This window comes from Phoca vitulina, unplaced genomic scaffold, assembly GCF_004348235.1.
Source record: "Phoca vitulina isolate PV1807 unplaced genomic scaffold, GSC_HSeal_1.0 scaffold40, whole genome shotgun sequence".
In the NCBI taxonomy this organism is placed as follows: Eukaryota; Metazoa; Chordata; class Mammalia; order Carnivora; family Phocidae; genus Phoca; species Phoca vitulina.
This window is the reverse complement of record NW_022589743.1, coordinates 3,723,348-3,737,731: the sequence shown is the minus strand read 5'-3', so window position 1 is coordinate 3,737,731 and position 14,384 is coordinate 3,723,348. Positions and strand designations below refer to the sequence as shown.

The 14,384-nt window shown below is 52.3% G+C and overlaps 1 protein-coding gene across 2 annotated transcripts; it reads left to right on the top strand.

Annotated features, from left to right (window-relative positions):
• The first annotated feature begins 1,187 nt into the window (after nt 1-1,187).
• On the top strand, nt 1,188-11,693 carry PHB (prohibitin). 2 transcript variants are annotated; one of them, XM_032429104.1, is made up of 7 exons: nt 1,188-1,261; nt 3,146-3,260; nt 4,596-4,757; nt 7,153-7,295; nt 7,469-7,585; nt 9,920-10,015; nt 11,348-11,693. In XM_032429104.1, exons 2-7 carry the CDS (start codon nt 3,173-3,175, stop codon nt 11,558-11,560), a joined length of 819 nt encoding a protein of 272 aa, XP_032284995.1. In that variant the 5' UTR covers nt 1,188-1,261; nt 3,146-3,172; the 3' UTR covers nt 11,561-11,693. The 2 variants fall into 2 exon arrangements, with proteins under 2 accessions (XP_032284995.1, XP_032284996.1); XM_032429105.1 differs by lacking the exon at nt 1,188-1,261 and adding an exon at nt 1,270-1,386.
• Nucleotides 11,694-14,384: the final 2,691 nt, after the last annotated feature.

Below are 14,384 nucleotides of genomic sequence, written 5' to 3'. Positions count from 1 at the left end.
AAGAGAGGAGATGCAGGAAAAAGAAGTTGAAAGAATCCAATCCTAGTAGAATCCAGAAATGGGTCTAGTTTTGTTAAAATTAAGTGTCCATACACCATTTAGGTAGTATCCTAGTTAAAAACGAAAAACCCGAATCTAATCATGAAGAAACATCAGACAAAACCAAAATGAGAAATATGCTTTTTGTTTGTTTTAATGTAATAAAATACAAGGAAGGCTGAGGACAATTTTCAGATTAAAGGAGATTAAAGAGACATGAGAAATAAATACAGTACCTAATATTAGACTGCATCCTGTATGGGGGTGGGGGTGTGTGGAGATTGCTATAAAGTTCATTATTGGGTCAATGGATAAAATTGGCATGCAGGGGATAAACTTGCTTAAGTTATATAAGAGGATGCCCCTATTCTTAGAAAATACAGAGAGAGAAGATGGGAAGAGAGAGGGAGAGAACAAATGATAACGCATATGGATCAAAATGTTAGCCATAGACGAATCTGAGTAAAGGAGATATGTGTTCTTTGTATTATTCTTGCCACTTTTCCAAATAAGTTTGTGTGTGTGTGCGTGTCCAGGGGACACGGACTCTAAGCCCAGCCCCTTTGTTAAATTGGTGCATGACCGTGAATGAATCTCTTCCTCTCTCTCTAGTCCTCTTTTTCTAGTCCAGATGGTTTCTAAGATTCTTTCTGCCTCGGGCAATCAATGTCCCACCACTCAGGACATTTCGTGACAGGGCTTTGGAAAGATGGCCCCATCTGCTTCCCTCAAGGTCTCTCAGCCCACCAGTTATCTCCCCACAACTTTCTGCAGGGTGCTCACCTGTCTTCCTTCATCAGCCGTAAACTTTCCCCGGCCCATCCCTGCCAACACCAGCCGCATCCCCAGCCACTCTTTCTGAGGCCCTAGGGCTCACCTCCTGGCAGGCTCCAGCACCCGTTCAGGACAGGCACGTGCATTTAACCCCAAGGCACTACAGCCCCCAAAAGGCTGTGCGACAACCTTTCGTCCGTTTCCCACCAAAGAGGAAAGGCTTTTCAGCGCGGGCCAGGCGCTGAATGGCTTTTTGGGAATTGTAGTTCATATGCGAAGAGTCAGGAAGCCGGATAAAGCCACAAGCCGCCCTTTCCAGAATGCACAGCGCTCTTCCCCACCAATCGGAGGTCCGGATCTTGGAAGGGGCGGGGAAGAGAAAGAGCTGCCCGGCGCATGCGTGGTATGTGTGGCTGGGGAATTCATGTGGAGGTCAGAGTGGAAGCAGGTGAGAATGGTGCGAAGGTTCCGTCGGCGCACGGGCGTCTCTGCAGATCCCTTCTGGGTTCCCATTCGCAATTTGAGCGGGCGGAGTGCTTGCGTTGGTCTGCCTCGTGTCAAAGGGGAGAGGGGGTGAGCCCGGGACGAGCCAGGGGTTGCGTCGAGTAAGGGAGGTGCGTATGGGGGTGGGGTGAGGAATAATCCAGAAGCTCTTGGAAATGGAAAGGCTGCGGGGTCCGGACTGTGGCCTGGCCTCGGGTAAGGAACATTGAAATGCACTGGAAGTGATCAAGGAAGCCTCAGGTCTGGGAGGGGAGGATTTGAATCTGAAGTGGACGACGCCGCCGGGGCGGGGCATTAAAAAGTTGAGTGCGGGACGGGGCGCCTGGGTGGCTCAGTCGTTAAGCGTCTGCCTTCGGCTCAGGTCGTGATCTCAGGGTCTTGGGATCGAGCCCCGCATCGGGCTCCCTGCTCCGCGGGAAGCCTGCTTCTCCCTCTCCCTCCTGCTTGTGTTCCCTCTCTCGCTGTCTCTCTCTCTCAAATAAATAAATAAAATCTTAAAAATAAAATAAAATAAAAAAATAAAAAATAAAAAGTTGAGTGCGGGAGTAGATTTTAGTTAGGTTAGTCGTGCTCCCGCCCACCCCGCTTCAGCCCCGCCCTCCCCCTTCTTCCAGGGTTCTCCCTTGCGCTGCAGCTATCGAGAGCCTTTTTGCCCCGTTGGCTCTTCTGATATCTTGGTCCCAGAATGTCGCCCACCTCCTGCTTCCATAATAACGGGTTATTCTTAATGCCTGATGGTGGAGAAGCACTACGGTGAGGAGTTAAGTCAGGCTTGCTAGACTTAGACCTCCCAAGTTCTAATCCTGGTTCCACCACGAAATGGCTGTGATCTTCAGTTCCTCTTGTAACCTTGCTGTGTGCCTGGGTTTCCTCATCTGTAATAACCTGCCTCATAGGGGTTGGTGTGAGGATTAAATAATTGCCATTAGAAGACTGCCTCCTGGCATAAAAGCCAACTGTTAGTGTTACTTTTGCTGTTGGCATCACCATGTAGTGCATTCTTTGAGTTACTTTTCCAGACCAGAATTGTCCAGAACCAACCACCCAGCCTTTGTCTTGGGGCCCGCTTGTCCAGGAAATGGAAGGGTGGTTTAGTGTGGTGCGGAGTTCTCTGGGGGTATCAAGCCCATGCCTCATTCCTGTTATTGAATCAAGTGCCAAGACCCCCTTTCTTTAGTGGTAGAAAAAGAAGAGGGACGCCTGGGTGTCTCAGTCGGTTAAGCGTCTGCCTTCGGCTCAGGTCATGATCCCAGAGTCCTGGGATTGTGGCCCACGAGCCCCACAGGGCTCCTTGCCCAGTGGGGAGCCTGCTTCTCCCTCTGCCCGCCCCTCCTGCTTGTGCACGCTCTCCCTCTGACAAAATCTTAAAAAAAAAAAAAAAAAGACGAAGAAAGAAGTAGAAAAATTTATTTTTTTTTTTATTTATTTTTTTTTTTTTTTTAAAGATTTTATTTATTTGACAGAGAGAGACACAGCGAGAGAGGGAACACAAGCAGGGGAAGTGGGAGAGGGAGAAGCAGGCTTCCCACCGAGCAGGGAGCCCTATGCGGGGCTCGATCCCAGGACCCTGGGATCATGACCTGAGCTGAAGGCAGACGCTTAACGACTGAGCCACCCCGGCGCCCCAGTAGAAAAATTTAAAAAGCAGAATTGATACACTTTTCCAAGCTGTAGAGTTATTTATTTATTATGTCCTTCAGTGCATGATTTAGAGCCCTCAGGAGTGGGGAAATAAATAGCCAGCTTGAGAAGTGAATGTGCTGTCTCAGAGAGGGCTTTCTCTTAGAATTTTGGGATCAAGTTGTTTGTTTTGTTTTTATCCCCATAGGTGTGAGTGGGTCCAGCAGAAGGAGACATGGCTGCCAAAGTGTTTGAGTCCATTGGGAAGTTCGGCCTGGCCTTAGCTGTTGCAGGAGGAGTGGTGAACTCTGCCTTGTATAACGGTGAGGCACTGGGGGTGGTGGGTCACTGCCCTTTGCCGGAGGATTTCCATTGGTCTGCACAGCCCACGTGATACTCCCCGTGGCAGCCGCTGTCTGTGAATGTGTTTGTGACCAAGAGGGTCACCTGCTGCCATCCCGCACCATATGGTTGCCTTGTCAATCGAGCCTTTGTCCTTCCTTGTAGCCATAAGCTCTCTCAGAGCCTTTCTTTGCAAAGAGCCTCCCAGCCAAGTTGTTGGTTAAACGTTCCCAGTTGCTCTTGTTGGTTTGAAGTGATGCTGCAGCAGAGTGTCAGGATCTTGCTGGCTAGCTGAAATGGAGATCTCATCTGTTCCTTTCTGCCTCCTGTGGAATAACTCAGCAAGGGCTTTAGATCTTTGGTGCCCTTACCCAAGCGGGAGCTTTTGCTCTGCTGCATAAGGGTCATTCCAGACAAAATATCTTCGAGGTGCCTTGCCCAGCTTTTAACAGTGTGGCAGGGGCTTAAGCTGACTTTTCTTCCACTTTCTTGTGTGACCTTAAGCAAGCCATTTCCCCCTCCCTAGGTCTCAGCTTCTTCTTTGATCGAGCAGTAGGACTGAACTGGTTTACCTTCCAACTCTGACATTTCTCTAGCTTTCATGGTTGGAAAGCAGCAATAGATTGACCTACCTCATATGTGACTGGCAAGAGGAGGGTTACTTTCAGAGTGAAGATATTTGGAGCAGCTCTAACGTCCAATAAGGCAGAGACAGAACAGCTGACGAGAAAAGCTTACTTGGTTTAAATGGCGCAGCTCTATGCTCTGATCTTTGTAGCCACTCTGCACAACTAGACAGTAATCACCATCACTGATTTCTTTCTGAATGAAAAGAACAGCTCTGTTAACCCTTAAAACCTGAGAGAAACCAAGTTCTTGGAAAGAGTGGGACCTTCCAAATTTTAGGATTTCCAAGGTTAGGGAGCTGCTTCTGGGAAACACTGGCTTAAATTGGAACCAGGATGGAATGTAGTAACAGTGAAGATTTTGGTGAGTTTTGGAAAGAAACTTTGGGAGGTGATTTCCTGAAAATGTGTTGGGGGATGGGATAGTTAATCAGAAAATCAGCAGCCAGTTGTTTCAAGGAGAAAGGATGCTGAAGAACAGATCCTGTTACCTGAGTCCTTGGGAAGACACTGGGATGGGACGGGATCACTCAGTTTTGTGGCTACTTAGAAGCTGCTAGAGATCAGAAGTGCAGGAAGACAGCAGAAGAGGGGAGACAATAATAACAGCACCAAGGAGCTTTCACAGATAGCCTTTTTGGTTAAAAGGTGAGGGGATTTTTCTGACTTGTCATTATCCTTCATTCCTAGTGGATGCTGGGCACAGAGCTGTCATCTTTGACCGGTTCCGTGGTGTACAGGACATTGTGGTAGGAGAAGGGACTCACTTTCTCATCCCTTGGGTACAGAAACCCATTATCTTTGATTGCCGCTCTCGACCACGTAATGTGCCAGTGATCACTGGTAGCAAAGGTGAGTCTTGCCTGTGGGTCACATGAAGTGGAGTGTGTGGGAGGGTTGCCATAGGATCCAGAAGAAGCTGAACCTCCCCTAATAAGAATTCCTTGCATATTTTTCCTGGAGAATTTTAACGCAGATTCATAGAAATATGGACCTAAGGTAGACACACAGCTGTACAGATTTAGAGAAATACACAAAGGTCTATTTCAAAAGTTATATAGTGCTCCAGTTTTATTTATTTATTTTTTTTTTTAAAGATTTTATTTATTTATTTGACAGAGAGAGACACAGCGAGAGAGGGAACACAAGCAGGGGGAGTGGGAGAGGGAGAAGCAGGCTTCCCGCGGAGCAGGGAGCCCGATGTGGGGCTCGATCCCAGGACCCTGGGATCATGACCTGAGCCGAAGGCAGACGCTTAACGACTGAGCCACCCAGGCGCCCCAATATAGTGCTCCAGTTTTAAAGAAATACAAAAGTGCCTTTGCTCCCTCAGTCGACCCTTTCCGTTGGGTCTCATTCCCCAGAGTGACTGTGTAAACCAGGCTCCAGCCATTCTGTGTGCCTTCCCGGCCGGCTTACCCTTTGCCTTGTTCTCCAAGGCCTCTTTTTCCAGCAGTGCTGGCCTCACATTGTTACCTTTTTTTTTTTTTTTTTTTTTTTAAGAGAGGGAGAGAGAGAATCTGAAGCAGGCTCCATGCCCAGTGTGGAGCCCAAACCAGGGCTCAGTCCCACGACCCTGAGATCATGACCTGAGCCAAAATCAAGAGTCGGCCGCTCAGCAGACTGCGCCTCCCAGGGGGCCTGAGTCCCTTGAGAGCAGTCCCCTGGTGGCTGACATGCCCCTGGATTCGCAGTGGGCCTAAAACGAACTGCCATCGCCGTTCTCCCACCATCCTACACAGAGAGATGCACAGGTGGTCAATGGGATGGCAGGTGGGCTGGCTCAGCAGTGACGTTTCCGTGCAGCAAGAGGCGAGGGTCGTGTGGATGTTGGTTTGTTGTCTCGGGCACATTTGGTGCCTTCAGTGTTGTTCCCCAGCGGATGTGTTGCTTATTGTGACTGTTCCACGTTTTGTGCTGGGTCGCAGGGTGGGGGTGGTTCAAAGATAACTGAAGCGGGGGCCTCTGGGAGCTCAGTCCCCCTAGGGACATAGACATGTGAACGGGCAGTTACAGTAAGCGTGGTGAGTTCTAGAGCCAAGGGCTTGGGGTGGAGGGGGCCAGAGAAGAGCTAGCCCCCACAGGCGGCTGCACAGGCTCCTGGGAGGAGCTTCGTGTGAGCTGGGGCTGTAGTCAGAGATGCATGTCAGGCAGAGGCGGGGACGAGTAAATTGGCATTGGGCAACCTGGCCTGCAGCTCCTGGCCCCTCAAGGGTCTGGCTGGCCTCCCACGAGAGATCAAAGGGGGGGTGGGGTTAATCAAGAAAAATAAAATTTTAACTTAAGAGCGTAGTTCTAAGCTTCCCACCTCTTCAAGATTGCTTTCTCTGCTGTTTTACAACTGTTGTAAGGATACATTACTTACTCATCTTCAAAACTGTTGGTAGGAATTTCCAGGGATCAGGAACTAGTGTGCATGCATTTCCCGCTTTTCTGGGTGCCTGGTTCAGAACTAGCCCATGGGCGATTGGTCCCTGTATCATTGGTGACTGCCAGGATGCTGACCATGCTTTACCTCAGGCAGGCCTGAATCGTCAGGGGAAGTTGTAATTAACTTCGTGAGCCCTCCCCGCCCCCCCCCCTTTGCCTGGGCCGAGTAGTGAGAAGCGTGCTCCAGATGAGTCTGATGACCCCTTACATCTGTTGCACATTTGACACAGTGCTGTTACATCTCATTTCTCCTTCACTTCCCCCCAGTGTTCAGGAAGGCAGATGAAATCACCCCCATTCTGACAGACAGAGAAATAAGCCGAGATTGGCTAAGGCTTAGTGAGGTCCCGTCACTCGCAAACAGCAGGGTAGGACTGCAGCCCTGGCCTTTGTACTCCTGGTCCAGCCGGTGTGGACTGTTTCCGCAGGACCCATGATAACCTCTCCAAGGCATCCTCCTGGCGGGGGCCTTGGAAAGGCTTCACCTGAAAATTCTTGGCATTGGCCTGTTTTCTTAAAACATTTGCTGTTTCAAACATCCCATGGTACCACTTAGACATGTAAGCTGAATTGCTTCTGTCCGAGGGCATTCAACACACACTGAAAAGCTGTCATCACCACAAACCTTTAAAAATTCCTAGCTCTGCGGCTCTGCTGGGTTTTGTACCAAGGAAGCTATGCATAGGGGCTCCTGCCCTCTAGGGTCTTAACATCAGCAACTTTACTTACAAATTACAGCAAGTTGAGGGTAGGAGAGGTCATCTAGAAGGCCACCGGGGTTTTTATTTGTAACTCCAGCATTTGTCCCTACCCTAAGATTTACAGAACGTCAACATCACCCTGCGCATCCTTTTCCGGCCCGTTGCCAGCCAGCTTCCCCGCATCTTCACCAGCATCGGGGAGGACTATGATGAGCGGGTGCTACCATCCATCACTACGGAGATCCTCAAGTCGGTGGTGGTGAGTGACAGGGCCTCAGCCTGGAGCCTGGAACCTGCAGCCCGGCCCCCAAGAGATAGTTAGGTGGCAGGCAGAGAGTGGCAGCGGGTGGGTTGGGACGTGGCCGGTAGTTTTCCTGGCCTTTCTGCTTCCTCGTCGTCCTGACTGGCTCTTGTGCCCTCCTTTGGAACCAGGCTCGCTTTGATGCTGGAGAACTGATCACCCAGAGAGAGCTGGTCTCCAGACAGGTGAGCGATGACCTTACAGAGCGAGCAGCGACCTTTGGGCTCATCCTGGATGACGTGTCCTTGGTAAGACCCTCCGGGAGCCTGTGAGGAAGGGGCTGCGGTTCTTGTTCAGATGCTTGGCTCCATTTCTGGGTGGACACTGTTGGTCTTGCCTTCCACTGTCCTAGGTGTGAGACTCAAAAACGCAGAACCTTCTTGACTATGAGGCAGTCTCCTTGGGTTTGTTTCAGATGAGGGTTCTTTTGCTTCCCCTCTGCCACACACATTTTTCTTTTTCTAGCCTTGCCTGATCTAGGGTCCCTAACCAGTAGATTTTTCACCTTCCCCGACACTGTGAGTGTTCCCGGGAGCTCCCTAGGAAGTAATGTCTTGCTAGCCCTGTTTGACACAGGAAAAAACTGCCTGGTGAGGCTAGAGAGGGCGCAGAGAGTCTTCCTCCCTACTGCAGACCTCCCAGCCTGACCCAGCCCCCGGGAATTTCCTAACACTTAGGGTTTATGTAGCTTAGTGAAGTGAGCTCTGGGAACCCCCGGTGAAAGGTGATAGAGTGTAAATGAGTGGTTCTGCTCCCCAAAGCCTGGTGTGGGGGGCAAGGGACATCTCTGAGGTGTAAGCGAGCCTCTGGAGACCGTAGAGTGTGTGTGTTAATGACGCTGAATGCCGTAACTCAAACAGAAAGCAATACAGGCAGGATAGCCTTTCAGATCAAGGAGGGTGAGGGGAAGGGGTCGTGTTTCTAGATTCTCTGGGAAAAATCATTTGGAGTGATCTGTTCGGGTAGCGAGGGAAAGTGTTTCCTGTTCATTCTCCGGTGCAGCTCACGGGCACCACTTCACACACAGCATCTGTGCAGCTGTTGAAACAACGCCCAGCCCCAACCCGCGGCGCCCAGCACCAACCCGCGGCGCCCAGCCCCAACCCGCGGCGCCCAGCACCAACCCGCGGCACCCAGCCCCAACCCGCGGTGCTCAGCCCCAACCCGCGGTGCCCAGCACCAACCCACAGGGCGCAGCTCCACCCGAGGCGGCAGCAGGGCCGGTGGGCTCCCTCTGCTGGCAGGATGCCAGGCTGCAGTCGCTCGACTCTAACCAGAGCAATTCCTCGGCTGCTGTTCCACTCACTGATAACCTAAACACCTTGGCTCTGAGAAAATGCTAAGTAAAAACCTAAGGAGAAGCTTGGCATTTCGCTAGTCTTTAACCACATACTCTGTTCTGGGGAAATGTGGGCCGACCACAAGAAACCATATCTAACAGGTGTGAGAATGAGATTTCATGGGGAATATGCTGCCCTCACCTGGCCCTTTTAGAAAGAAACATTATTCCTTAATTACTCATTTTTTCACTTCTCAGGACTGTATTTTCTTCCCCAGACCTTGAACACAATCCAGAAATGGAACAGGCGAAGTAGAACAGCTGCAGTTAAGAGCGAGCCGTGTTAAAAGTTGGGGAAGACAGTGGGACTAGAATTTACTCCTGAGAAGTTTTGAGCTGCTCATGTGTTTGGTTTTTTTTTTTCCTTTTTTTAAAGCAGAGTTTGGGAGGGTCGGGGAGGAGAGGAGGCAAATAGATTTTGATAGCAAAACCAATACCATCCTTTCCTGCATTTCTTCCTTTATTTTAATAAAAAGTTGGTTAAATGAGCCAGTTGCTCGAGACCAGGCATCAGGAGTTGAGCTCTGTCCCGTTTCTGCTGTCACTGCAGACCTTCGCCTCAGCCCAGGCTCAGTGATACCGTGTCAGTAGGGAAGGTCTGTGGGTAGTCAGAGTTGTAAACCCTCACCCTAAGCAATAGCTTTCCCTGCCTTCTCTCTTAAACCCTTTACCAGAAGCACTCACATGTGGGGAATACCATGATTTGCGTTCCACCGTCTCTCATCCTCTTCCTGTTTCGTGGGGAGGCTGCTGTGAGAAAGAAGTGGACTGGTTAAGCCATAAGCAGAGAGCATCACGCCCTCGAATCCCTGAGAACCAGCTGCATCCTTCCCTCTCAGGGGCTCAGTTTTCCATCTGGCCTCTCTGGGGGCTCCGAACAGGCCATCATAGGACCTTGGATGAGCACTAGTTGGAGGTGGGGGTCCTAGATCCCACAGTCTTCTCCCCCGGGGAGGTGGTCAGTTGAGCAGGTACCGTCTGGTGCCCACGGGCTGTTTTCTGCTTGAGATCTCCGCACCGCGGGTGACACACTGACACGCGGGCACTGTTGAGGCAGCCGAGGCTTCTGGGGGTGGGAGCTCAGTTTGGGCACGGATGTGGAGGTGAAAGGGTGTTCTGGCCTCACAGGGGCCTCCAGCTGCTGGAGCCATTCCTGACCTGTTCCTTCCAGTGGTGTGGGGGCCTCGCGGCAGCGCTGCCTAAACAATCACACTGCCTCATCTCGCGCCCTCTCTCCCCTTAGACACATCTGACCTTCGGGAAGGAGTTCACAGAAGCGGTAGAAGCCAAACAGGTGGCTCAGCAGGAAGCAGAGAGGGCCAGATTTGTGGTGGAAAAGGTGAGCGTTCAACCAGATGGCAGGAGCCTCTCTCCCCTTTCTCCTGTGCTCAGTCTACCCGTTCGCTGGGTGGCCTGGAAATTCATCATCTGTCATCTCTTTTTCCGGGATCATCGGAAGGGGACTGAAGGAACCATCCTCCTGCAATTGGTTCCAGAGTCTTTGGGGGCTAGTCAGGGATATGTGAAGTGATGTTTAAAATCACTGAAGGGTCATTTTTCTTCCACTTCCCTAAGATCAAAAACACTCTCCTGCAAATAAAAATGTTTTCTCCTGGAATATTTTCAGCTTCACTGCGAAGTCATTTTTAACAGTGGTTACACAGTGAAAGCTGACAGCAGAAAGGATCAAACATTGCGCCAGATGCGCTCTCGTCACTGGATTTTTTTTCCAGCACTAAATCCATCCAGATGTGGCAGAGTGTGATGGGACACGCTGTATTTGCGCAGCAGCCTGGTCTTCTGGTCTTCGCAAGAGCGTATTTATTTCTGGCTGTCCCTTCTCCCCACTGCTGGTTTTTCTTGGGTTAGTCCTAATCCAAGAACCTTAGTTCTTTGAAGCAGGGAAAAGAGCGATGTACGGGTGGCCAACGTTTCATTTTAGGGAATGGAAACCCCTTGTGGGCAGGGACTTCCTTGCTTTTTTTTTTTTCTTTCCCCCCGTGTCCAGAGTCTCGAACATAGGTCTAAGACTGTACCTGGGAATACTTAGTAGGTGCTCAGTTAACATTTGTTAATGCCGTACCCTCCGCCCAGGACCAAGGCGGGCCTTGCAGATAGAGGTCCTCCTGTTGATGCGGGCGGAGAGAGCCTGGAGAGCGCGTTCTGTTGCCTGGGTTCCTGGGCAGGAGCCAGGTTAGCTCAGGGGAGCGTCACACGGGCATGTAGCTCCTCGCCAGCTGCTCTTTTTCCCCAAACAGGTGTGTTAGACGAAGGTCACTTTGACTAGGGACTGGAGGGCAGGTCGAGCCTGAGGATGGCTTCTCCCTTTTGTCTCTCCTGTTTTCCTCGGTTTGGCTCCTCCTGGCTCAGAGTAAGATGGCTGGGCTGGAATTGCTGCTAACGTTAATGAGGACTTTGAAATAAGACAGATACTTACACAGCCAACAGAAATGTGTCCCCGCAACGGCGAGGGGTGGGCAGTGCGTTGCAGGAAAGAGGAGGATTGGGTGGACGGTGCTTGTTGAGCCCATCTGGAGGTGGGGGAGCTATAGATTCCCAGAGTTCCTTCGGGAGCCAGTGAGGGCGTGTGGCCTGGTCCTTCCAAGGCCGCTGCCTGCCATCCAGCACCCTCAGGTGTGATCTTGGTCTCCCCCCACCTCCACTGTCTTAGGCTGAGCAGCAGAAGAAGGCGGCCATCATCTCTGCCGAGGGCGACTCCAAGGCCGCCGAGCTGATTGCCAACTCGCTCGCCACCGCGGGCGATGGCCTTATCGAGCTGCGCAAGCTGGAGGCCGCAGAGGACATCGCGTACCAGCTGTCACGCTCTCGGAACATCACGTACCTGCCGGCGGGGCAGTCCGTGCTCCTGCAGCTGCCGCAGTGAGACCCGGCCGCCGGGCCCCGGCCCTGACCACTCTTCGCGCCACCGCCCTTCTGCCCCCGCCCCAGAAATCACTGTGAAATTTCACGATTGGCTTAAAGTGAAGGAAATAAAAGTGAAATCACTTCAGATCTCTCCTTATCAGATGAAGCTTTTTCATTCTTCCCATTTCCATCCACTGTTTGATCCACCTCCCTCCCCCAAATTGCCAAGTGCCCGGGGCCCACCGGCGCTCCGGCCTAGGCGCTGGCGGTCAGTCGGCAGGAGAGAGGCTCTGGCGCCCGGGGCCGGGGAGCTCGGGGGCTGGCCTGAGCGCCCTTGGAGCCCCCAGCCTGTCGTTCAGGCGGGACGTGAGGAAGACGGCACACTCAGCTGACGGGAAAGCACGGGCCTCAATGTTTCCCAGCGGTTCCTCCACAGACCCAGCTGAAGAGCTGCCGGGGAGGGTCAGAGAGGAAGTCATCTGTCTCTCACCGTAAGGCTGATTCTCTTTAACTGCGGGGCCGGTGGAAGCAGGTGTGAACAGCAGGACGTGGACTGAAGAATCTGCCCCTGGGAAGGTGGGTGGGCCTGTTGCACTGCACCCCCAGGCTCCTGCCGCCGGGATGGCCTTGGAGAGCAAGCGAGCAGGCCTGCTCGGGGATGTGAGTCCTGTTGGAGACTTCCTCTCCACCCCCCACCTTGGTGTCTCAAGACACCCGACAGAATTCCAGCTTGAAGGATTGCATCCTGCCGAGTCTGAGCATGCCTGCCAAAGCCGAGTGCGTCCTGCATTCTGGCTCCCTCATTCAGAGACTGCCCTTCCAGAGGGCTCTGTGCCTGTGCTTTGAAGGAAATGGCCATGGGAAGAAAACAAATGTGTGTAAACTGCCGTCAATAAATGACACCCAGAACCTTCCAGCTCAGTCTTAACGGGTTTGCTTTTTTTGTTTGTGGGAGCCATGAGATCAGAACAGAGCATTCTAGCAGTTTTCGTGTGCACGTGTTTGCCTCGCCAGCTGGGACAATCTCCAGCAAGGCTGGGGGATGCTTTGGTTTCAGAAAACATAGCTTTGTGCTGTGTTCCAGAGCCATCCCCAGCCTGAAATGAATCTCCGTGGCGTCAGGTGAGGTTTGTCATAAGATGGGTTCTTCGGAGGCCACGTGAGTGGAGATGAGTTGCCTTTCGGTACCACTCTGCCTTCCCCTCGGGGGAGGGGCATGAACGGCACAGGAGCCACGTGCAATTCAGTGCATGGGAGTTCGAAGCTGATGTTCATTATGTGGCTTCATATAATGGGTTTATATGGCTTATTCTGTTTTGCTTTGATGTAGAAATGACTTGGCATCTGAGGGGGCCAACCTGATGCGTTTTGAATGGTGGGGAGGGAGAGCGGACCCACCACTGAGATGTGAACCGGTCACTCACCTGAAATCCTTTGAGGAACAAGACGGAGGAACAACAGTGCGGTGAGCACTTGGTGGGCGATGCTTTCACCTCTGTGCTCGGTTTAATCCCTGGGCTCACCACCTGGCCAAGGAGAACGGTCTTTAAGAGGACCCTACAGGCTGGTCTGTGACCTGGATTCGCATTCCTTGCCACCCGCCCCGAGTGAGGGCGAGCTGTCAGCTGAGAAAGGCAGAGACCCAGTCCCCCCATCCCTGCACCTGCTCCCCTCCCAGGGCTTTGGAGCGGAGGTCCAGTCCCTTCCCGTTCCCCCGGAGCACTCCAGAAGTGCAATGGGCCCAGCTAAACCTCCTGCCGAAGCCTGGTCCTGCCCGACACCCGCGGGCCCCCGTCGAGCCCGACTCCCTCAGCTGCCCTGGCACCCTTTATCTCGGGGTGTCTCTTCCCACTTGGTTCTTCGCGGTAAGAGCAGTGAGGTCTGCAGATGGTGAGGTGCCGGCGCTCCAAGCATGACAGCCCTGAGCAGGGAGAATTTCTCAACAGCTTCCAGATGGGCTTCCTCCTTCCCTGCTGTTTATTGCTGTGGACACCCCTGTGGGGGGGTGGGGGGCAGGGCCGCAGACTCCCCCCTCCCCAGGCCCTTTTTAAAAAGAGCAGTTGTGTTTCTTGCACTTGGCGGGAGATTGGGTTTCTTCCTCCAGGTGTCTGCAGGGAAGCCCTCCACAGCCTGTGGGTCCCCCCTGCCTCCAGGCCAGCCCTTCTAGCCACAGACAGGCTCCTGCTGGTTTGGCCTTTAGCCGGCCTGCCATGGATAGTGCCCCTGGCAGCCCGGGGGCCTCATTCTGCCTTGACTTCCGCCAAGTCATTCTATCCACAAATGTTCAAGTGGTGTTAACTGGCTCCTGAGCCCCAGAGCCCCCTGATGGCCTCTGGGTTTCTCCAGAAGCTGCCACAATGGGCCTTTATCAGCTCGGGATTCTCTGGGCCTTGGCTCAAAAGCCGTGTCCTGTCCTGGCCAGCGAAGGGCCAGAGTAGGGAGTGCCTTCCTCCCTCTCTCGGGTCAGGCTGAATTGCTTCCTTGTTCGGGCACTGAGAGGTCGCTTGCTTACTAAGGCAGCAATGGACCCTGGATAGGCAGGGGAGAGAAGAATTTTCAAAGGGTTGCCTTTTCCTTCCTTCTGCTGGTTTGACACAAATTCTGCCAGGGAGGACCAAGGGAGGAGGAGTTGCATTGTGGGCATCCCCAGGTGCATTGATTTGAAAGACAGGAAGAGGCAATGGAATATTAGTTAAATCCTGATTTAGCAAATGCTATTCTAATAGGCCATTCCAGCAATCTGCACGGAGATGTGCTGTCAGGACCTCCGCTTGACCTTTGACATCCGCCAATAATTGTGAGCTAAGCAGCCCACCCTCATTGAAGATAACTTGAGTGAAAAG